The sequence below is a fragment of the Odocoileus virginianus genome, chromosome 5 (genome assembly GCF_023699985.2).
Source record: "Odocoileus virginianus isolate 20LAN1187 ecotype Illinois chromosome 5, Ovbor_1.2, whole genome shotgun sequence".
NCBI lineage: Eukaryota > Metazoa > Chordata > Mammalia > Artiodactyla > Cervidae > Odocoileus > Odocoileus virginianus.
In genome coordinates this window covers 52,147,247-52,172,181 of record NC_069678.1, presented here as the reverse complement: position 1 = coordinate 52,172,181, position 24,935 = coordinate 52,147,247, and the positions used below count along the sequence as shown (strand labels likewise).

At 39.5% G+C, this 24,935-nt stretch overlaps 1 protein-coding gene across 1 annotated transcript; it reads left to right on the top strand.

Moving 5' to 3' along the window:
• The first annotated feature begins 8 nt into the window (after window positions 1-8).
• On the top strand, window positions 9-21,620 carry TYW3 (tRNA-yW synthesizing protein 3 homolog). The gene is made up of 6 exons (XM_020902902.2): window positions 9-281; window positions 4,590-4,670; window positions 6,924-7,022; window positions 7,227-7,298; window positions 9,902-10,035; window positions 21,173-21,620. The coding sequence occupies exons 1-6, from the start codon at window positions 108-110 to the stop codon at window positions 21,387-21,389; spliced, it is 777 nt and encodes a 258-aa protein (XP_020758561.1). The 5' UTR covers window positions 9-107; the 3' UTR covers window positions 21,390-21,620.
• Window positions 21,621-24,935: the final 3,315 nt, after the last annotated feature.

Below are 24,935 nucleotides of genomic sequence, written 5' to 3'. Positions count from 1 at the left end.
CCCAGGAAGGAGTTTGGACTTTCCCGGCCACCATTGACTTCAACATGGCTGCTTCCAGGGAAGAACTAGGCCAACGCGAAAACTCCAGACCCTAACTCCTTCGTCGCATGGATCTTAGCGCAGAGTTCAAGAGGTGGAAGGCGCAGTGTCTGGGCAAAGTGGACCTCAGCCGGAAGGGCAGTGTGGACGATGACGTGTTAGAGATTGTGCAGCTCCTAAATGGGCAAGAACAGTTTTTCACCACCAGTTCCTGCGCTGGCCGAATCATCCTCCTAGACGGGGTGAGGACCCTTTGTGCCCTTCCAGTCCTGCCTTGTAGTGTGCACGACGGGAACTCCTACACCCGCCCGATGCAACACCCCAACCCAGCTTGCCTATTTGTCCTTCTGATCGGTGGTCTCGGGCTCTTTAAACTGACGTTACTTAAACCAATGTGTCTAAAATTTTAAATGTGTTTATTAATTACTTGGGAGAATTTTTAAAATACATATTCTGATTCTGTACGTCAAGGGTAGGGCATAATCTGCATTTCTTCAGTTCAGTTCAGTCGCTCAGTCGTGTCGACTCTTTGCGACCCCATGAATCGCCGCACGCCAGGCCTCCCTGTCCATCACCAACTCCCGGAGTGTACTCAGACTCATGCCCATCGAATCGGTGATGCCATCCAGCCATCTCATCTTCTGTCGTCCCCTTCTCCTCTTGCCCCCAATCCCTCCCAGCATCAGGGTCTTTTCCAGTGAGTCAACTCTTCGCATGAGGTAGCCAAAGTACTGGAGTTTCAGCTTAAGCATCAGTCCTGCCAATGAACACCCAGGACTGATCTCCTTTAGAATGGACTGGTTGGATCTCCTTGCAGTCCAAGGGACTTTCAGGAGTCTTCTCCAGCACCACAGTTCAAAAGCATCAATTTTTCGGGCGCTCAGCTTTGTGCATTTCTTACAAGCCCCCAAATGATGCTGAAACTACTGGCCTGGGAATGATGTTCAGTTGCAAGGGTTAGAGACTTTTATTTTTTTTTTAACACTAAGGGAATTTTATTTTTTCAATACTAAGGAGATTTAATGATTTTCTAGTCTGGCGAGGCGGCTCCCTTCTCGTCGACCGCTCTACCAAACCATTGTTAACCATTTGATTGCTGCTCGCTATGGTTAAGGGCCTCCTAGTGGCCCACTCCATTATTACAACTGTGGTCATTTTTACGTTGCTTCAAAAAAGGAAGCCACGAGGGAAGCCCTTGTGTCTCAGCTGGTAGAGAATCCGCCTGCAATGCGGGAGGCCTGGGTTCGATCCCTGGGTTGGGAAGATCCCCTAGAAAAGGGAAAGGCTTACCCCTCCAGTATTCTGGCCTGGAGAATTCCATGGACTGTATAGTCCACGGGGTCGCAAAGACTTGGACACAACTTTGAAACTTTAGCACCCTGCCTGGCATATTAAGTGCACTATAAGTTAGCTGTGTGTTCACTTTAACATTAAGATTGAATTCAGAGCTTGCAAGACACCATGCTTGTAAATTCATTCTTTAGCTCTCTCACTGACAGGTCATGTGAATGTCTCCCAGGTTAGCAGGGTGTATTCATTCTTATTTTGCTTCCATTGCTTGGCTTGCTTTCTCTCTCTTCCCTCATTTCTCCTGCCCTGTCTTACCTGAATTTATGCAGTGATTTCCTAACAGGTCACTGAACTACCAGTCTCCCTACCCCAAACCATGTTACACGCTGGTAACAGATTCCCCTTTATAAAGCACAGTTCTATATGTGTCACTCATCTATGCTGACATACTTTGTGCTTTGCTGTGCTTAGTCACCCAGTCGTGTCCAACTCTTTGCAACCCCATGGACTGTAGCCCGGCCAGGCTTCTCTGTCCATGGGGATTCTCCAGGCACGAATACTGGAGTAGGTTGCCATGCCCTCCTCCAGGGGATCTTCCCAACCCAGGGATGGAACCCAGATCTCCTGCACTGCAGGTGGATTCTTTACCATCTGAGCCACCAGGGAAGCCCTAGTGAAATACTCTTAATACACTTTTCAGCTGTTTTTTCCTCTGTGACTCTTAATCTTATTCTGGTCACTGAAACGGAACTATTCTCTTTTTCCTCTTACATTTACCTGCCTTTGTTCATCTTTATTTTTCCTGAAATGTTTATCCCCACCTTTGCATATCTGAGACATACTTCCCCAAACTCCCCTCTCCTCCCTGAGCACAAACACACACATCCACTTGGAAGCAATGACTACTTCTTCTGAACTACCTTTAGGACTTTTTCCTGAACATCTTTTCATTTTATGTATTACCTTATACCTTGTATTTATTTTCACTTTGCTTTATTTCTGGAAGAATTTGGATCAAATTACAAGTAGGCAATACAAGAAGGAAAATAAAAAGTGAGAAAATCTGGATAAAAGGAGTATAGATAAGATGAAGCAGAAATGGCATTAGTTCTCAAAGTATACCACAAGACTGTTAATTTGCTAGAGCTAGGTCACACATTTGGTTGTAAGATTTAGGGCAGCCAGCATTAGATCAGAAACATCAGTTCCTGACTGAGGTCATTCAATGAAAACAGCTCAGTTATTTGGACAAGCACAACTCTTCTCCATTCCAAAGCCAGATGGCAAAGTCTCCTGTATACCTAATGTATAAAAGTCACCTTGTGGAAGTATGGTGATTGATTTATTTTCATGAAACACAGCATGGTTATATTTTAATACACAACCAAAATATAAAACATCATAGTAAATTGACAGTAAAATGCGGTATTTCATTTTCATTGCCTGACAAATGGTTAACCTCCTTAGTCATAAATGAACTCTTAGAAACCAGTAACAAAGACATTGATAAACCAAGACAAATGAAAAAAAAAGAAGAAAATGAAATAACACAAGTGACTAGTAAGGATTAAGCATAAGAAGATGACTGAGCTGAACAGTAGCAAACGAAAAGCAATTTCTTTATAATAGCATATTTGGGTCTGACCTGGGTCTTCTGCATTGCAGGCGGATTCTTTACCATCTGAGCTACCAGGGAAGCCCAATATTAACATCGTACAGTTTTAGGGAACATACCCACATAAACACTGGGGGCCAAGATTGCTGACATCCCCTCTGTATAGTAGGGTTAAACTCTTATTATAGTTTAGACTCAAAACTATAAACTTTGGATACCTTTGGTCCTAGCAGTTCCAATTTGTTGGAATTATTTCAATAAGTTAGTTGGATAAATTTACAGTTTATACATAAACCATGTTTACTGCATAGAAAGTGCATATGGTTTTCTGTATCATTTCTGAATTGTCCTTGAGGATAGGATCTGTTTATATTTGTTGTTCAGTCGCTCAGTCAAGTCCAACTCTGTGACCCCATGGACTGCGGTAAGCCAGGCTTCCCTGTCCTTCACCATCTCCCAGAGCTTGCTCAAACTCACATCCATTGAGTCAGTAATGCCATCTTACCATCTCATCCTCTGCTGTCCTCTTCTTTTGCCTTCAGTGTTTCCCAGCATCAGGGTCTTTTGTAATAAATCAGTTCTTCACATCAGGTAGCCAAAGTATTGGAGCTTCCGTTTCAGCATCAGTCCTTCCAATGAATATTTAGGACTGACTGCCTTTAGGATTGACTGGTTTGATATCCTTGCTGTCCAAGGGATTCTCAAGAGTCTTCTCCAAAACCACAGCTAGAAAGTATAGTTCTTTGGCACTCAGCCTTCTTTATGGTCCAACTCTCACGTCCATACATGACTACTGGAAAAAGCATAGCTTTGACTCTGTGGACCTTTGTTGGAAAAGTAATGTCTCTGCTTTTTAATATGCTGTCTAGGTTTGTCATAGCTTTCTTCTGTTTATATACAAATTACCTAATAGAACTTGACAAATAAACATCTTTACAGTTAATAAACAAAGAATACTGGTAAAATATCTGCCTTCTTGAAATTCTGAACTTTCAGTCCTAGCTCTGCCCTTTGGTGCTACATATAAAGTCTAATCCAGAGGTCACAAATTTACGCCTATAGTGACTAGGGACATAGAAAGGTATGAACAGATCAAGCATCAGTAAAAAGTGGTAGGTCCTGTGTGGGACTGGAACAGTGCTTTCTTACAAAAGGAATTTTTAAAAATGTTTTTAATGTTCTGCTAATCATATAAAACAGTACAACTTAGGGGCTACTAGTGTACAACCCCTTGTAATAATACCTTTTCTCCTAACAAAAACATGACTGTATTTCAGAAAATATTTATTAAGTATTTTTTAATTGTTCTTAGTCATACTTAAAACCACCGCTTGGGATTCTTAATTCTAGGAGAAAGCCTAAAATGGGCTTCCCTGATGGCTCAGATGGAAAAGAATTCTCCTGCAGTATGGGAGACCTGGGTTGGATCTCTGGGTTGGGAAGATCTCCTGGAGGAGGGCATGGCAACCTACTCTAGTATTCTTGCCTGGAGAATCCCCATGGACAGAGGAGCCTGGGGTCGCCTAAGGGTTGGACATGACTGAGTGACTAAGAATAGTACAAGCACAAAATATGCTACACATTGTACTTTTTATTTTATAAATATTATGTGGCTAACTTAAATTATGTTATTTTTTCATTTTAGAGTATAAATGGTTCTGAGGTTCAGAAACAAAACTGTTCCTGGCTATTGGTTACACACAAAGCCTGTGTGAAAGATGATGTGGTAAGTTTTTATATATAAATTTAGAAATAAACTTTAATTCACAGTCACTTTAAATATATATGAAAAGAATAGAAAATTCCATTTATGTGCACAATTTTAATGACTGAAGATTACAAGGCCTAAAGAGCATTCATTACAATGGCTATTTTTTTAGTTGTGGGAGACTACTCTCTATGCTGGATTATTTAGTTCCTAAATTAAAATGTTTAGGTGAGTTCATATAAATTCATATTAGTCAGGAGTTTTACATTACTGGCTCAGGTGCTTGAATGTTGTCTTCAGAGTACTCAGTCTCCTCTGGGTACTGATTCTCTCTGTATGTTTGCCCTTCTCTTCTGCTGCAGATAATCTTTGTGGCAGGAAAGATAGCTGCCAGCAATCCCAGCAGAAAAAGATTCACTTTTAAGATCCATGCATTATTTCCAAAGGACGCTGAGTCATCCTACCTGGTGAGGTATTCTCCACCAAGAAGAGTTATCTTTGCCAGTAGAATAGAATGCTCTCCTTGATCAGACCCAGGCACTTGTTGTCTCTGATATTATATAGTGGGAGCTACGAGCGACAGGGTGACAACTGACAGTCGCACCAGAATCAAATGATGTGAAGGAGGGAGAATGGTGCAGGTCGGTTAGGCAGACAGAAGTAACAGCTGCCTTGTACAGATTCGGTTATTGTTCAGTCACTGAGTCATGTGTGACTCTTTGTGACCCCGTGGACTGCAACACACCAGGCTTTCCTGTCCTTCACCATCTCCCAGAGCTTGCTCAAACTCATGTCCATTGAGTCAGTGATGCCATCCAACCATCTGTCATCCCCTTCTCCTGCCTTCAGTCTTTCCAGCATTGGGGTCTTTTCCAGTGAGTCAGTTCCTCCCATCAGGTGGCCAAAGTATTGGAGTTTCAGCTTCAGCATCAGTCCTTCCATTGAATATTCAGGACTGATTTCCTCTAGGATTGACTGGTTTGATCTCCTTGCAGTCCAAGAGACTCTCAAGAGTCTTCTCCAACATCACAGTTCAAAAGCATCAATTCTTTGGAGCTCAGTTTTCTTTATTGGCCAGCTCTCACATCCATATATGACTACTGGCAAAACCATAGCTTTGACTAGACAGACCTTAGTTGGCAAAGTAATGTCTCTGCTTTTTAATATGCTGTCTAGGTTGGTCATAACTTTTCTTCCAAGGAGCAAGCGTCTTTTAACTTCATGGCTGCATTTACCATTCACAGTGATTTTAGAGCCCAAGAAAATAAAGCCTTTCTCTGTTTCTATTGTTCCCCATTTGTATGCCCTTAAGTAATGGGACCTGATGCCATGATCTTTGTTTTTTGAATGTTGCATTTTAAGCCAGCTTTTTTCCTCCCCTCTTTCACCTTCATTAAGAGGTTCTTTAGTTTTCTTTGCTTTCTGCCATAAGGGTGGTGTCATCTGTATATCTGAGGTTGTTGATATTTCTCCCAGCAATCTTGATTCTAGCTTGTGATTCATCCAGCCCAGCATTTCACATGATGTACTCTGCATATAAGTTAAATAAATAAACATGGTGACAATATACAGCTTGGACATACTCCTTTCCCAATTTTGAACCATTCTGTTGTTCCATGTTCAATTCTGACTGTTGCTTCTTGACCTGCATACAGATTTCTCAGGAGGCAGGTTAGGTGGTCTGGTATTCCCATCTCTAAGAATTTTCCACAGTTTGTTGTGACCCACACAGTCAAAGGGTTTAGCATAGTTAATGAGGCAGAAATAGATGTTTTAATGGAATTCCCTTGCATTTTCTGTGATCCAACAGATGTTGGCAATTTGATCTCTGGTTCCTCTGCCTTTTCTAAATCCAGCTTGAACATCTGGAAGTTCTCGGTTCACATACAGATTCTAGCTGAAGCATAGTAATACCTGTGTCTCAATCTTCAATCTAACAACAAAGCATTTAGACAGATCTAGTATAGTCTTTACATTCCATATTCATTTATTAAAAATATAAAGTAATAGTTTACTTGTTTGAGGTATGGTTTGAAAGAATGCCACAGATGGTTTATGAGAGGATTAGAAATCAAGTCTCTTAAAAGAATAAGCAGATTAATGAGTTTTGGAGAAAGAGATCCAAGAAAGAAGAGTGAAAAGTTACTGTGGAAGAATGATGCAGAATGAGTCTGACAGTCCTTGGAAATATTAAAGGTACATAGGATAAAGGGTCACCAAGGAATAGGACCCTGTATTTGTGTCTGATCCTGGTATTTCCCGTATGTTTAGGTGGTGGCCCTGAGGAGAGCGAGTGGCGACGCCATTTTGAAATTTGAGCCGCTTGTTCTTCATGTGCAATGTCGACAGTTGCAGGATGCACAGATTCTGGTAAAATTTTGTGATTCTACTTGAATTTATAGGGATATGAGTAGATTTAGTGTTGAACTTTAAATCTTCTACCACAATTAATACAACGCTAGTTTAATCAACTAATGTAGATTTGAGGTTATATATGTTTCAGCAGTTTGTAGAGCTAAAGTGTTTATCTGGTTAGCCAGATGATCAGAATTTAACAAATTTATTTTCTTACAGCATTCAGTGGCAATAGATTCTGGCTTCAGGAACTCTGGCATAACTGTGGGAAAGAGAGGAAAGATTATGCTGGTAAGGTACCTTTTGGCAAAAAGCAATTCTTTGATCATGAAGGAATCCAGATTATCAAATAACCTTCTACTCAAATCTTCCTGCCATTCCCTGCTCGGAAACCTTCAGTGATTGACTTTTCTGTACAGGGCAAAGTCCAGAGTTCTTAGCTTTACAGTTGAGGCCTTATAATATTCCTCTCCACTTTACTTTTCTGCTTCTCTAGTGCCTCAGATGTTAAAGAATCCACCTGAAATGCAGGAGACCCGGTTTTGATCCCTGGCTTGGGAAGATCCCCTGGAGAAGGAAGTGGGAGCCTACTCCTGTATTCTTGGCTGGAGAATCCCATGGACAGAGGAGCCTGATGGGCAACAGTCCGTGGGATCGCAAAAGAGTCGGTCATGACTGAGCAATCAACACATACACCACTTACTTTTAATCTGATTCTCTCTGGCCTCCGCATTCTGAATAGTCAAGGCCCAATTTAATCAGCACCATGATGTATTGGGAAGAATCACAGATGGGCTCTGAAGTCCTCTACAGGGATCCATCAGGGACTGAACTTTTTCAGCTGTATCAGGGATCTATAAAATTGCTGCCCTCGGGCCACATCCAGCCCACAGGAGGCCAGTTCCCTATTTGATTAATTGCTGTCTAAGGTTGCTTTCGTGCTATGGCAGACATTATATGGCCAGCAAAGTTGAAAATATTTACTATCTATCCTTTTGCAGAAAAAGTCTGCCATCCCCTGGACTAGAGGATCTTTAAAGTTCCTTCCAAGTCCCACAGCCTCTCTGAGTCCTTTCCTGGCCAAGCCAGCCCGTAGTGATCTTCGCCCTCTCCTGTAGTAGCTTCTGTTTGTGTTCACTGTTTGGCATGGTGCACATTGTTTGCTTTTGTAGTATTTCAGATTGTCTTCCATTCTAGCTGCCTAGACTTCCCACTTTTCTGTCTATTTTTAACAAATAGCCTACTTTCCAAAAAGAGGTAGCTTACAAAAGAAGATATCTGTACAGCATGACTAAATGGAAAATCAGAGCTCATGGTACTGATTTGAGCCCCATCTCACTCCCCACTATGTACATCTGGTAGCCCGAGCGAAAACAGAACCACTCTTCCACCTTTCTCTCCTTTGTCTTCTAGATTAAATTAGTGACAAATCTGCCACATCTACGTTCTCACTCCGGACTTCACCTCTCCCAGCCCTCTTCCACTGCCCCCACCTAAGCCCTCTTCATCTCTCACCTCTGTCTTCACAGCAGTCTCCTGCCTGGTCTTCGTCCTCCCCATCTTTTCCTTCAGTCCCTCTAGCCAGTAGTGTCAGAATCCCCTTTTAAAGAAGTCAAGGTCACCTGGTGTTTTCTCTGACTTTCAAAGTGAAGTCGCTCAGTCGTGTCTGACTCCTTGTGACCCCTGTGGACTGTAGCCTACCAGAATCCTCCATCCATGGGATTCTCCAGCAAGGATACTGGAGTGGGTTGCCATTTCCTTCTCCAGGGGTCTTCCCGACCCAGGGATTGAACCCAGGTCTCCCGCATTGCAGGCAGACGATTTACCGTCTGAGCCACCAGGGAAGCCCTTATATAAATAAGCTATTTTGCATCTACCTTATTTATGCTCATGTTCCACTAGCGTACTTCCACTCCAGCCAGATAAAATACTGTTGGTCATTGCCTGAACGTATTATGCTTTTCATGTCCTGTTACTATAGAAAACTTCTTTCTCTGGCTGAATGCTCCCCTTCTCCCATTTTTACATTTGGTGAAATTATACGTGTGCTTTAAAATCCCATAAAACCACCACCTGGTTCAGTTAGTTGTTCCTCTTCTACTGAATACGTTTCCTTAGTATTCTGTGTATGTGTGTGTGCGCACATGCATGCACGCACGTGCACATTTATGTGTTTCTTCTTAGTACCATGTTGGATTGTGATTCTTTGTTCACTTGGTTTTTTGTTCAGATGGGTTAGCTCTCTTTTATATGGGAACCATGTGTATTCATCCTGTATCTTCATATTTTCCATGGGGCCTGGAAAATTGCAGTAAAAAAACTCAGTAAAGGCTCATTGAATGAAGTTTTCTGCCTCATAAGAGTTTCTTGTTTGGATTTACTGGGAACATGTTAACTGTTTCCTCAATGGGGTTACTAAGATTGGCAACCCTAAAGCATCAAGAAAGCAGCCACTTTGTGCGATGGAACAGGCCTGGTTTATCTTGTAACCACCCTGTGCAAGCAGTGCTAAGAGGCCCTTCGGCATCCAAGCCATTTTGATTTTCCCTTAAAACTTCTGTTGAGGTTTCATTTATTTTGTTTCTTTAAATAGTGTATTAAAACTTTCTTAGATTTACTGAGATTGATACCATTAAGTTTACTGGACTCTTTGATAATACCTGCTTCTCTGAAAGACAATGTATAAAATGATTTTCTTTACAAATGACTTCATATGGGAAAATCTATTTACTCTCCTTTGATTCAACTGTATTTGACTAAATTGTATCAAAGTGCAAATGTAAATGCTGTAATGGAGCTAAACTATATATAAAGACAACCCAGAGTGGACTATTCTTTAGTTATCGTCAGCGTCGCTAGTACACAAGTCACCCAATCTAAATTGTTCCTTGTAGGCTGTCCGGAGCACACATGGCCTAGAAGTTCCATTAAGCCATCAAGGGAAACTGATGGTGACAGAGGAGTATATCAACTTCCTATTAAAGATAGCAAATCAAAAAATGGAAGAAAACAAGAAGAGAATTGAAAGGTATGTTAGTCTTATGTGCCTAGGTCTTCTTTGAAAATATTGATACACATCATCTCCAGTTTATACTCCCAGCTGCTTTTATATTTGTAGCCTTATCATGAATAATAAAGACAATGAAAATAATTGATGAGAGTAGGCCAGTGCAGGAGATAAGAGATGCGGGTTTGATCCCTGGGTTGGGAAGATCCCTTGAGAAGGAAATGGCAACCCACTCCAGTATTCTTGCCTGGGAAACCCCACGGACAGAGGAACCCCATGGGGTATTGGCCACAGGGTTGCCCAGAGTCAGACACAACTGAAGAGACTTAGCACGAATAAAGGCCAAACTGCAGTTGGTACTAAATGGAGCATAAACGGGAGGAAGCTCCAGGCAGAACAGTAGGACATGCGGCTGCCAGCACCAGGCATTAAGGAGAAACAGTCACTTAGCTGAGAGCAGTGCAGCTACAGGGACGTAATTGATCCAGCCGAATGCAGCCAGGGACACGGTACACTCTGCCTCCGGGATGGGACCTGCTGAAGATTACTTAGACTGTCCTTTTGAGGAGAACAGCCTGGTTAATTTTAATCTGATAAATATTTTATACCTCTGGCTAGATCAGAACCCAGCTCTTGTCATGAATTAGATTTGAATTGGCATAATTGTCCCAGTCAGAAGGATTATGGCTGTCAGTGCACATCTTTGTATTTCTCTTGTTTCTGTTTGATTAATTTTACATTACTCTTTCTCAACTTTTTCCTCAGAATAGAATTTTTGATATAAAGAAGTGACTATTATGCTGCTTTTATATATGAAGATAAATGCCACTGACCTACCATCAGTAAGATGGTATTTCTGAGTTATTGAGGAATTCATCTTGTTGTTATTTATTATTTCCTTTTTGCTTTCTCCCCACCTCTTTGGTCACCTCACAACCAAACACTGCCGAAATCACTCTTGACTCATTCTTCTTTCCCCACCCTTCCTGCCACATTCTTCATTCAGGACCACTGATCTAAGAGTAGAATGTTTCCGGGGTGTCTCTCTGCTAAGCCATTCTCCATATCACCATCAGAATCCTGTCTGTCAAATGAAAAGGAATCCTCTTGCTTAACTCATCTGCTTAACATTCTTTAAAACTCAGCTTCTTTAATACCTTAAAATTCTTTAATACCTAGAATTTTTTATGGAACAGCTAAAGCCAGAAGCCACTCTGGCAGCAGATTAGCATGATGGAAAGATGAAGAATTGGGTTCCAGAGGCAGAACTGAGTTCAAATTCTGCTCCCACCACAACTTACTCAACTCTCTTGGCTTCAGTTTTCTTGTATCTGTCTTAAAGAACAATTTTAGCATATATTAGGCAGCATTTATGGATTGACAGGCCCCATCTGTGTCATGGCATGATTCTTAGGATAGCCTTTCTCCTCCTCCACTGACTCATACAGAGAATAAACCTATAATCACATCAGTGTCACCATCCAGGCTTTTTCAGCCAGGGCTCCTTATTTGAACCATAAAATTAACAAAATTATGAATTATACTCAGTTCTCCCAGCAGTGCCATATAAATTATACCAGCCAAGATACATGGGAGATAAGTTAATTCATGACATACAGTGGCTGTCTGTGGGCATTAGGGCTTAATTTTTTAGTGGAAACCTGGTTGAAAAAGCCTAAGAATTTTTCTGATCACAAGGTACTTTGAGCAGATGTTCTAAATAAAGTGATTTCAAGAAAGTAACTGAAGGTACCCAGCCATTCCACCAGGCTACAGAGTTTGAACTGTATGTAGGTATTTATTGGTGGTTGTTCAGTCACCAAGTCATGTCCACCTCTTTGCGACCCCATGGACTGCAGCATGCCAGGCTGCAGTATTTATTGATACCATCCCAAACGTTGGCTACATTTGTTAGACGGTATTCTAACTGTGAGACTATTGGTGAAAAAGTAGGAGGTAGGAAATCAGTTTCTCTGTTTTCTTACTTGAATTTCAACAAGATTATAAATATAGCCCAAGATCAACTAACTATACACCTGGTGAAGTTAATTGAGCCACGTTCACCAACTATAAAATCAAATTATGCTTTAAATCCATTGACTCAAAAATATGTTTTGAGATTATAGTGTGCATGCTGCTATCAAGAGAGTCATGCTCATCATATAAAATCAGTGAAAAATTAAAGAAGGGTAAAAAGTGTCTTAAGATACTGATTAGAAGATTACATGTGAATTCAGAAAGAGGGAACAAATTAGGGAGCTCCTTGGGGAACAGCTGTATATTCAACCAAATGCAGAAAAAGAGCTAGTCTTCTGATGTGGAAAAGAGAAAAATTAAACACTGGAGGTGATGAGTTCTGCAATCAGATGTTGAGTATAAAATTGGTTTGTCATGGGACCAAAGTTTCACAATTCAAACAGCTGTAATAAGAGAAGTTTTAAAAGTCAAAATCCTAATGAGTAGCATTCCAGCAATAAGAAATATTCTTGAAATGTGAAAAGCAAAAGTTAAGATAATTTTAATAGCAAGAGGTCTGTTTCGTAAAAAACAATTCCCAAGCCCACTTCTTCATGGGAAGAGTAAGATAATTTCATCTATAATGATTTCCAGGTGAAACATGGGAAGTTTGGAGGTTTATTTACCAATTACAAGAGGAGAGCTATCTTTGTAGCTGTTAATAAGAGATCAAGACTGACTTAGATTGGATGAAATTAGCCATGTTTCTCTTCTTACCAACTGTGTAATAAGAAAATAAATGTTAAATAAAATGTAGAATAAAAAATCCAAGTATATTGGCATATAATGTTGATAAAAATTAAGCAAATTAGAGTTAAAAAATTAATTATTTCTAATGGTTGGTTTTTTGTTTTTTACTTTTTTATGGTAAAATATACATAACATAAAATTCACAATTTTAACCATTATACAGTTCATTGGCATCCTTTCCTCAACATCTTTGCCAACACTTGTCTTTTGTTTTGTTTTGATAAGTGCCGTCCTTGCAGGTGTGAGGTGATATCTCATTATGATTTTGATTTGCATTTCCTTGATGATTAATGACATTGAGCATTTCCTTACACCTGTTGGTAAGCATTTGTGTGACATCACTTTGCTACTTTCCTTCCAGTGCTTTTCCTTAGCTTTCTTCTAGGTTTCTCTTGTTATTCTACCTATTGGTTAAATACTATTGTTCTCCAGGATTCCTCCCATGGCCCATTGCTTTAGCTTCCCCAGACACTGGTTGCTAAGTCGCTTCAGTCATTTCCAACTCTGTGAGACCCTATGGACTGCAACACGCCAGGCCCCTCTGTCCATGGGGATTCTCCAGGCAAGAATATTAGAGTGGGTTGCCATGCCCTTCTCCAGGGGAATCTTCCCAACTCAGGGATTGAACCCACATCTCTTATGTCTCCTGCATTGGCAGGAGGGTTCTTTACCATTACCGCCACCTGGGGTAGATCTTCCAAATATCTCCCAAGTTCTGGGCCCATATATCTAATAACCTATTGAACATATCTAACCAAATATCCCATCAGCCTTTTCTCAATGTCTTATCTTAGTCTCAAGCTCTTTTAACAATTTCCTTGGTTCAGAGTCTTACCATTTACAAGCATTATTACTGTTTATGCCTCAGTGCAAAGAGAAATGTGAACCATATTGAATTACACTTATTTAATTGCATGTATGTCTTTTTTCCCCACTCTAAGATGGTCACCTTTTAAATAGGACTTACTCCCTCTACACACAGATACCAACCAAACACATATCCATACATACCCACACTTTAAATATCTCTTATCCTAAAACTTTATAGAGTAGAAACCCAATAACTTTATTGAATTAATCATAAATAATAAAGGAACTTAAAAGTTAATACATTATAATGAGTTCCCCAAAGGCAAGAACAGTTTCTTATCATTTTCTGAGTGTCTGATAGGAGAACAGTGGTTAATAAATGCTTGCTGAATTTATTTGACAGACTTGTTCTAACAGTAGTGCTACTTAAAAAAAATAAAACAAAAATGGTGCTACTTTTATGGCTTCACAGACTTAAGGTCCTTATTCTGGAAGACATGTAAGATGGCTTACCGATGTGGCGACCAGAATAGACTTGCTACACAGTCTAGGTAAGAAGTAGCAGGACTCCAGGTCACTAGGTGAATGGGAATGATACTGCCTAACACGGCAGCAGATAGAAATGAGGGTAGAGGAGAAGGAGGAGCCAAGCCTTATTTTTTAAAATGGAAACAAAGCTGGTAAATAAATAACTCACACAATTCTCTATATACTTACGGTCAGAGAAGTAAGTATTATAAAGGGAAAACATCCATTTTCTGGTAGTTTCTCCTTGGATGTCACCTCCCCTCAATTTGTCCTCTCATAATTTCTCTCTGTGCCAGAAGAGAGAGGAATTCACCTCGCCAGCTCCCATTCATCCTTGCAATTCAGCCCAGGCTTTGGTTTTTTTTCCCTAAGGAGTATTTCTTGATCTTTCTTGGAGCTAAGTGTCCTGTTTTCTCCTATTTTATCTTAGCTTTTTCATGGCACATTGAGTTTATCTTTACAGCTCTGCAGCTCCCATCAAAACCTGAGCTCCCTGAGGGTACAGACCATCTCTTATTTGTTTTTAGCACCTGGCATAGGTTCTGTCACATATATGTTTTTTAATAAAAATGCTAGAGTTTAAAATCAGTTAAAAATCCAAATACATAATATATGAGAATAGTCTTCTTTTGTTTTCTGTGAATAATAGAAGCCTAAGGGTGTGAGGGCTTCCCCAGTGGCTCAGGGTTAAAGAATCACCTGAAACACAGGAGAAGCGAATTCAGTCCCTGGGTTGGGAAGATCCCCTGGCAACCCACTCCAGTCCTCTTGCCTGGAGAATCCCGTGGCCTTGCAGACTACAGTCCATAGCATTACACAGTCAGACACAACTGAAGCGACTTTACACACATGCACGCATGCAAAAGGATATGAAGTTGTGCTTAAGACTTCATTAATTTTATATTCCTATTTCAGAAGTGAGAAATACCAGCTTCTTATTGCCCATGGTCCCCTAACTGATCTGAAGAACAGAAATTCATTTTCCCAGAGCTGGTCTGAAAAGTTCTGTCATGAAGAGAACTATACACAAGTTTCCCTGTGTCATGATAATCTTGACTACAGAGGTAGAAAAATGGAAGACAATTTGCTTTTCTTTGGAGGGGGTGCCGAAAAACAGTTGCCTGAGCATAGATTTCTTTTTATACTCCCAGCTCTTTTTGTTGCCTTTGAAAGTTGAGAAAATTATACTCTGAGAATCGGCCTTTGGAATGCTGTGTAAAGGGTCAGAGCATGAGAAGAGAACATGTAGTTGAGAAACAAATTTCTGACTTATTGAGTAAGATAGTTTCCCAAAGGACATTTTAAAAGTTCCCTTAACAAAGAAAAAGAAAAAAAGTAGTTGAAGTTGTATTCTTGGCTCTTAGCATGGAAAAGGTCTTTGTTCCTTTTTTACCACTTGTTTCTTTGGTCCCCCAAGGATTATAGCTTTGAATTCTTAGGTTGTTTAATAGAAGATTAGAAGTAAGGCACCTATTCCTCTTTAATTACCTTTTTAGTGTGGTCAACAAGGTATTTTACACAGCTGTTAATTCGCTGTGCTCATAAAAGAGGAATTTAATTTTATCTTTAATTTTCTAGGAATACAGTAGAATCCAGAGAAAAGACCTGGTTACCTAAGTTTAAAGAGCAGGGTTGGGTAGAGACTGATAGAAGATAATGTTGAACCTCGTGAATAGCCTCTTATGATCAGATAAGGGTGATTCATACCCTTTTGTAACATGCTTAGATTTGTTTTAGATAAAGTGAGTCATTCTACTGAGGCATTTTTAAAAATCATGCTATATAGGCAGTGTGGAAAATGAGAAGAAAACCAATCATTGAAGTCACCCAAGATGATGGCAAGACCTGGAGACAAAGATCAGGCCAAGTGTAGAAGTTTTCATGAATGTAAAGGACTGAACAGAATGTTGGTAGATAATCCGAGGAGCAGATAAAGGAGTTTAGCCTGGAAAGGTGTTGGTGAGGCAGGTGAATTCTTACCTTATCGCTCACCTCTCTAGTGGGCAGGATACTGAAAGAATAAGCATTCTCCACTTGACAGGAATTCAGGGCAGTGGTGTGTTTGTGGGGAACCACGTTTCAGTTAAGTAAGGATATAAGGAATACAGTAAATGAAAATGTTGTGATCATGTTATGGGATCTAAAATAAATACCAGTTTAAATTTTTCAAAACTTTTGCTCTAATTCTTAAAGTACTGTTTTCTCTTTCACTGTACCTCCCTCTTTGAGATTGATTTATTCATTCTAGAAATACCATTTAGCCCTAGTTATCTGCCAAGAATGGTGATGAATATCAAGGTGTATAGTGGTGACTACGTAAGTTCTTAAAATATGGATAGGAAATGTGGTGATCATGTTAGGTATATCTTAGCATTGTGTGAAGTATTTGGGAAGACGCAATTAGCTTGGTTTTCTTAGGGCAATTTCAGAGCTTTTGCAAGTGGAACTTAGCCTGTTTATTGAATTAAAATAATGTAATTGGTTCAAATAGCAGTCTGTCTTGTAGATATCAAAAACTTCCTGTCAAAACCTACCATTATAATAGGATATAAGAGCATGATGGAGAACGGAATGGCAAACCACTTCAGTATTCTTGCCTTGAGAATCCCGTGAACAGTATGAAAAGGCAAGAAGATGTGACACTGAAAGATGAACTCCCCAGGTAGGTGCCCAGTATAGAAGAGTGGAGAAATAACTCCAGAAAGAATGAAGAGATGGAGCAAAAGCAAAAACAATGCCCAGTTATGGATGGGACTGGTGATGGAATTAAGTCCAATGCAGTAAAGAACAATATTGCATAGGAATCTGGAATGTTAGGTCCATGAATCAAGGTAAATTGAAAGTGGTCGAACAGGAGATGGCGAGGGTGAACATCGACATTTTAGGAATCAGTGAACTAAATGGACTGGAATGGGCAAATTTAATTCAGATGACCATTATATCTACTACTGTTGGCAAAAATCCCTTAGAAGAAATGGAGTAGCCATCATAGTCAACAAGAGTCCAAAATGCAGTACTTGGGTGCAGTCTCAAAAAGGACAGAATGATCTCTGTTCAGTTCCAAGGGAAACCGTTCAGTATCACAGTAACCCAAGTCTATGCCCCAACCACTAATGCCAAACAAGCTAAAGTTGAATGCTTCTGTGATGACCTACAAGACCTTCTAGAACTAACACCAAAAAAAGATGTCCTTTTCATTATAGGGGACTGGAATGCAAAAGTAGGAAGTCAAGAGATAAGCTGGAATAACATGCAAGTTTGGCCTTCGAGTACAAAATGAAGGAGGGCAAAGGCTAACAGAGTTTTTCCAAGAGAACACTGGTCATAGCAAGCACCCTCTTTCAACAACATAATAGACAACATGGACATCACCAGATGGTCAACACCGAAATCAGATTGATTATATTTTTTGCAGCCAAAGATGAAAAAGCTCTATATAGTCAGCAAAAACAAGGCCAAGAGCTAACTGTGGCTCATATTATGAACTCCTAATTACAAAATTCAGACTTAAATTGAAGAAAGTAGGGAAAACCACTAGACCATTCAGGTATGACCTAAATCAAATCACTTATGATTATACAGTGGAAGTGAGAAATAGATTTAAGGGACTAGATCTGATAGACAGAGTGCCTGATGAACTATGGATGGAGGTTCGTGACATTGTACAGGAGGCAGTGATCAAGACCATCTCAAAGAAAAAGAAATGCAAAAGGCAAAATGATTGTCTGAGGAGGGCTTACAAGTAGCTGAGAAAAGAGGCAAAAGGCAAAGGAGAAAAGGAAAGATATACCCATCTGAATGCAGAGTTCCAAAGAATAGCAAGGAGAGATAAGAAACCCTTCCTCAGTGATCAGTGCAAAGAAATAGAGGAAAACAATAGAAAGGGAAAGACTAGAGATCTCTCCAAGAAAATTAATGATACCAAGGGAATATTTCATGCAAAGATAGGCGCAATAAAGGACAGAAATGGTATGGACCTAACAGAAGCAGAAAATACTAAGAAGAGGCGGCAAGAATACACAGAAGAACTGTACAAAAAAGATCTTCACGACCCAGGTAACCACAATGGTATGATCACTCAGCTAGAGCCAGACATCCTGGAATGTGAAGTCAAGAGGGCCTTTGGAAGCATCACTACGAACAAAGCTAGTGGAGGTGATGGAATTCCAGCAGAACTGTTCTAAGTCCTAAAAGATGATAATTAGCTAAAGTGCTGCACTCAGTATTCCAATAAATTTGGAAAACTCAGCAGTGGCCACAGGACTGGAAAAGGTCAGTTTTCATTCCAATCTCAAAGAAAGGCAGTGCCAAAGAATGTTTAAACTACCGCACAATTGCACTCATCTCACATGCTAGCAAACTACTGCTCAAAATTTTCTAAGTGATGCTTCAATAGGACATGAACTGAGAACTTCCAGATGTTCAAGCTGGATTTAGAAAAGGCAGAGGAACCAGAGATCAAATTGCCAACACCTGTTGGATCATCAAAAAAGCAAGAGAGTTCTAGAAAATCATCTACTTCTGCTTTGTTGACTACCTCAAAGCCTTTGGCTGTGTGGATCACAACAAACTGTGGAAAATCCTTCAAGAGATGGGAATACCAGGCCACCTGACCTGCCTCCTGAGAAATCTGTATGCAGGTCAAGAAGCAACAGTTAGAACTGGACATAGAACAATGGACTGGTTCCAAATTGGGGAAGGAGTCAAGGCTGTATATTGTCACCATGTTTATTTAACTTATATGCAGACTACATCATGTGAAATGCCGTGCTTGATGAAGCGCAAGCTGGAATCAAGCTTGCCCGGAGAAATATCAATAACTTCAGATATGCAAATGACATCACTGTTTTGGCAGAAAGCAAAGAGTAACTAAAGAGCCTCTTGATGAAAGAGAAAGAAGAAAGTGAAAAACCCAGCTTAAAACTCAACATTCAGGAAACTAAGATCATGGCATTTGGTTCTATCACTTTATGGCAAATAGATGGGGAAACAATGTAAACAGTGGCTGACTTTATTTTCTTGGGCTCCAAAATCATTGCAGATGGTGACTGCAACCATGAAATTAAAAGATGCTTGCTCCTTGGAAGAAAAACTGTGACCAACCTAGACAGCATGTTAAAAAGTAGATACATTACCTTGCTGACAAAGGTCCTTATAGTCAAAGCCATGGTTTTTCCAGTGGTCATGTATGGATGTGAGTTGGACCATAAAGAAAGCTGAGCACCAAAAGATTGATGCCTTTGAACTGTGTTGGAAAAGACTTGAGAGTCCCTTGGACTGCAAGGAGATCATACCAGTCAATCCTAAAGGAAATCAGTTCTGAATATTCATTGGAAGGACTGATGCTGAAGCTGAAATTTCAATACATTGGATACCAAATGCGAAGGACTGACTCATTGGAAAAGACCCTGATGCTGGGAAGGAATGAAGGCAGAAGGAGAAGGGGATGACAGAGTATGAGATGGTTGGAAGGCATCACTGACTTGCTGGACATGAGTTTGAGCAAGCCCTGGGAGTTGGTGATGGACAGGGAAGCCTGGTGTGCTGCAGTCTATGGCTTCCAGAGTCAGACACGACTGAACGGAACTATTAAAAAGCATGATAAGATCTCAACAATGGCAGAAGCGTTCTCAACTTTTAGGTCATTTTATCTGGGACCTAGGATAACACCTAGGATGTTTACCCTTTTTGTTCAGTTGTTATTTTTTCATTTATTGGGCATATTTTTAACCAGGTGTGGCTGCACTGTACTCCACGCTAAGAATATAACAGATGACAAAACAGATGGAGTCCTTGGTCTCATGGAGTTTATATTCTGTAAGAATAGTCACATTTGAGAACTTAATCAATGCCAGGGTCTGTGCTAGGTAGTTACATATATAACCCTCTGATAACCCTGCTAGGTACAGGATAACAGCTAGGAGGAAATCGAGACTCAGTGAGGTTGAAATTAGCAACCTCGGCTTTCCCAGTGGAGCACTGATGTGAAGTACGTGGAGCAAACCAAGCCACCTTGCTGCTTTCCGACATCTGCTGAAAACTAACACAAACCCTCCACTGGAAAAATGAGTAAAGGAAAAGAACAATTTACAGTAAAAAAATTCAAAAATGTTCACTTTCAAAGAAATAAAAACTTAAATAATGAGAGACTCTTACCACCTATCAAAGTAAAGCATGTTTTTGATGTAATATTCATTATATGAGGCAAGTGGTCTCAAGTTCTGCTATTAGGAGCATATTTTTTTGAATACCCATTCTGAAAAACAGTATTTATCAAGAGCCTTAAATATTTATACCTTTTAACCATTTAATTACTTTCAAGGTATCTATCCTAAATAGCTAAAGACTCAGATTATATTATTTCCAAAATGTTTATAACATGTTTGTATTGGGAAAACTTAAAAATAAAGGCCAATCTAAGTGACAATGTTATACTACCATTAAAAAGTATTATTTTGTAATTCATTTAGAGATGTGGAAAATGTTTTCAATAAACTTTACATTTGAAAAAACAAAGTAAAACTTTGTATGTAATATCACAGTTGTATAAAAGACAGATATATGTATACATGGACAGATGTATTAATTCAGAATACACTCATAAACTGGAAAAAATAAAAATATTGAGAGTGATTAATTTTAGGCAATTATGTAGAGATCATTTCTATTTGTAACTTCATATATTTTCCAAATTCTCTAAAATGGACCTCTGTTACAGTTATGATTTTTTTTTTTAAAGAAAAATATTTCTGTTCTTTTTCTTACCTTTGTTTGACTCCTACGTCTGGAATAGAAATTAAGGTAGGATAGAGGTTGTCAAGCGGTGATTCCAATCCAGTTTTCAAGACTGTTCTTAGAGAACTGAAAATGCATTTCTTTTCATAAATAAGCAATCATAAAAACAAGAAGCACATTATTTCTGTGATTTACTGCATATCTTAAGGTTAATATGAGATACCAGATTTACATAATTTTATGTTTGAGGTATATTTCAGTCATTTTGTTTGAGAACACACAGATACATACATGACAGGAGTATTTTATTTCTTTACAGGTTTTACAACTGCCTACAGCATGCTTTGGAAAAAGAAATTGTTTCTGCAACCTCACATCCTAAAGAGAAAGTTAACTCACCATATATTCGTAAAAAAAAAAGGAACCCAGAAAAAGCACATGGCAAACGTGTTAGTGAAGAAAATGATAAAGAACTTGAAAATAATGACCATGATGATCCAGGAATCAGTGTTACTATCTTCTCTGAAGATTACTGAGATTTGGTTCGGAAATGTCTTGGTAGAGTGATGTTTCTAATAGATATTATAAAGCTGCTCTTAATAAGAGTTTGTTGAGTGTATCAGACTTTCAGAAAAGCAAGATTTAACTTTTCTCTGTATTTTAGAGAAACTTTTAAAAACAACTCTGTATAATATTTACTCTTATATACTATCTTTTTTAATCACAATCATTGCAAAAATAAAATTATGATTTTTTAATCCCTCTAAGTTTCAGTGTCTACTTCAAAACAGAACTATAATACCCTTTCACAGAAACCTTAACATTAGGAATATTTGAGTAAAAATCATAACAACATTTTTCTTAGTTTTCACTTTGAAATCAAGAGCTTTCAAGGGGATCACTTTGCTGCTTATTTTCCTGGAGTCCAAGGACAGGATCTTTCCTCTCTTTAGACTCTTAATAAAATAACTGATATCTTTTTTGTTCAGGACAAAATACTTACACCTTCTTTCCCCATTATTTCTCATAAACCAGAGCTTGCCACTGCACAGCCTCTGTGGAACAGGTGGGTATAGTTTTTCACTATACTTGGTCAGAAATGATAACTTAAGACACAGGAATCTCAATAAACACATGTGCTATGAAAAACTGCAAAGAATCGGAAGACTTGGTTTGAGTTCTGACTGCGACAGAAGTTGGAGGTCCTTAAGCAAATCAGTTTCCAAGGGCTTCCATTTCCTCTTCCCCATAATAGTAATTCTAATCCCTTCCATATTTACACCAAAGGAGTGCTGACATCTAAGTTAAATAAAAATGTGAAAGCACTTAATAGACCATTTTGCATATATATTACTATTTATTTTCACTATAAATTGAAGATGTTTCACAATGTATTTTCAGAATATCAAATCATAAAAAAATATATTTAAAAAGAAATTACTAGTTAGTCATAGAGCTAATAAATTGAAAGATAAAAACACCAGAATGTCAAATAAAAAGTATATGAGGTAGTCAACACTGAGTTGTGGTTTTGGCATTTCCTAATATTTTAATAATTTATCTAATTCTTTATATAAATTATTTTTAGATTTGCATCACTTTCCTTTGTTTTCCTTCTGAAAAATACCATTTTATACTCTCATTTTATGGAGAAGGCAATGACACCCCACTCCAGTGCTCTTGCCTGGAAAATCCCATGGATGGAGGAGCCTGGTAGGCTGCAGTCCATGGGGTCGCTAAGAGTCAGACACGACTGAGCAACTTCACTTTCACTTTTCACTTTCATGCATTGGAGAAGGAAATGGCAACCCACTCCAGTGTTCTTGCCTGGAGAATCCCAGGGACGCAGGAGCCTGGTGGGCTGCCGTCTATGGAGTCGCATAGAGTCGGACACGACTGAAGTGACTTAGCAGTAGCAGCAGTACTCTCATTTTAAAAGTTGATCAACTTGATAACTATCTGCTATCATCTAAAATTTGTCAGGGATGGGATCCAGGAAGCTCCAAAGTTACTGTGAGATTTTTCTTTATTCCTCTTTTCTATTTTTTAAAAAAATATTCTTTCTTAAATTTTACTGAAGTATAGTAGATTTACAATGTTGTGTTAATTTCTGCTGTATTCATCCTAAATGTAACGGTTTGCCTCTGTTAATCCTAAACTTCCAGTCCTTCCCTCCCCCACCCCTCTCCCCCTTGGCAACCACAAATCTGTTCTCCATTCTATGAGTCTATTTCTGTTTCATAGATAGTTCATTTGTGTCATCATCTCGATTCCACATATAAGTGATATCACATGGTATTTGTCTTTTTTCCCTCACTTAGAATGAAAATCTCTAGGTCCATCCCTGTTGCTGCACATGGTATTTCATTCATCATGGCTGAGTAATACTCTATCGTCTGTATGTACCAAACCAAATCTTTATGCATCTGTCTGTCAATGGACATTTAGGTCGTTTCCATGTCTTGGCTGTTGTAAATAGTGCTGTTATGAACATAGGAGTGACTGTATCTTCAAATTATAGTTTTGTCTGGATATAGGCCAAGTGTACTCCTTTTTATTTTTTCTGTGACAGCTCTGAACTCTCTCTTTGGCCTTTAAAGTAAGAGCTAATATTTCCTTTAGTCATTTTGAGTCCTCCATCTCCTTGCCATCCTGCAGCACTTGGCCTGTTAACACTCTTATCCCTGAATTTGCCCTTTCATCAGCATCCTGAATGCTTTCTTCTCAGTCATTTCCCTATTTATAATCTCAGTTCTTTTTCTCTCCAACCCTTTAACATTTTCCAACATTTCTTGCACTTTAGAATCATGATTAGAACCTTGAAAAAACACAAAAAGAGAAAGTCCAGGGATAAGGACATTTTTTTTTTTCTTTAATCTCCCAAGTTGTTTTCTAGTTGGAAACCAGAGGGTAATGACATTGTGCGTGTGTGCGTGCTAAGTCACTTCATTCGTGTCTGACTCTGTGACACCATGGACTGTAGCCTGCCAGAGCCCTCTGTCCGTGGGATTCTCCACACAAGAATACTGGAGCAAGTTGCCATGCCCTCCTCCAGGAGATCTTCCCGACTCAGGGAGCAAACTCACATCTCTTTATGTGTCTTGCATTGGGAGGTAGCTTCTTTACCATTAGCACCACCTGGGAAGCCCCAGTGACAATGTAGGCATTCCCAAGTTTGTCTTTGGCCTTCATCTTGTATTCCTGTCTGCACCCCAGCTAAACTCACCCATCCCAGTAGCCTTGCCTTCTGAGACAGTGACTCGGGCATCTCCTGGCCTGGTCTGTCTCCTACACTCTGAATAACTGCTGGGCCTCTACTTTTCAGAACTTTTCTCTCATTTGACTATTTCCTGGTTCTTTGGCTAGAGAAAGCAGACTTTTGTGGTGTTCTTTTGTTCGTTTGCGCCCACCTGCATTTCCAGGTTGCTGGCTTTTCTAGTGTCCAGTCTGGGATACGTGAGGTAAAGAGGAAAGCCAGGGAACTCGTGACTGTGTTGTTCTTTAGGTTCCCAAATCCCTAGCTGGTCTACCTTTCCCTTGTCACTTCTCAGAGTCTTCTTGTGTTTGTTTTATATGTAGTGTCCAGAGGTGTTATTTTTTGGCCGCGCTGTGTGGCTTATGGGATCTTACTTCCCTGGCCAGGGATTGAACCTGGGGCCCCTTTTTCAGTGAAATTGCTGAGTCCTAATCACTGGACATCCAGGGAATTCCCTATGCAGAGTTTTTAGCTGCATTTAGTGGAAGGAATAGGAAACAGTGTATCTACTTCATCTTTGAGAATCAGAAGTCTAATGTATTTTTTTTTTAATTTTTTTTTTTCCATTTATTTTTATTAGTTGGAGGCTAATTACTTTACATCATTACAGTAGTTTTTGTCATACATTGAAATGAATTAGCCACGGATTTACATGTATTCCCCATCCCGGTCCCCCCTCCCACCTCCCTCTCCACCCGATCCCTCTGGGTCTTCCCAGTGCACCAGGCCCGAGCACTTGTCTCATGCACCCAACCTGGGCTGGTAATCTGTTTCACCCTAGATAATATTACTCAGCCATTAAAAAGAATTCATTTGAATCAGTTCT

Coding starts and splice junctions, on each gene's coding strand:
- TYW3 (XM_020902902.2), top strand. CDS start 108: ATGGATCTTAGCGCAGAGTTCAAGAGGTGGAAGGCGCAGTGTCTGGGC. Junction 282..4,589: donor GAATCATCCTCCTAGACGGG/GTGAGGACCCTT, acceptor TTTTCATTTTAG/AGTATAAATGGTTCTGAGGT. Junction 4,671..6,923: donor CCTGTGTGAAAGATGATGTG/GTAAGTTTTTAT, acceptor CCGTATGTTTAG/GTGGTGGCCCTGAGGAGAGC.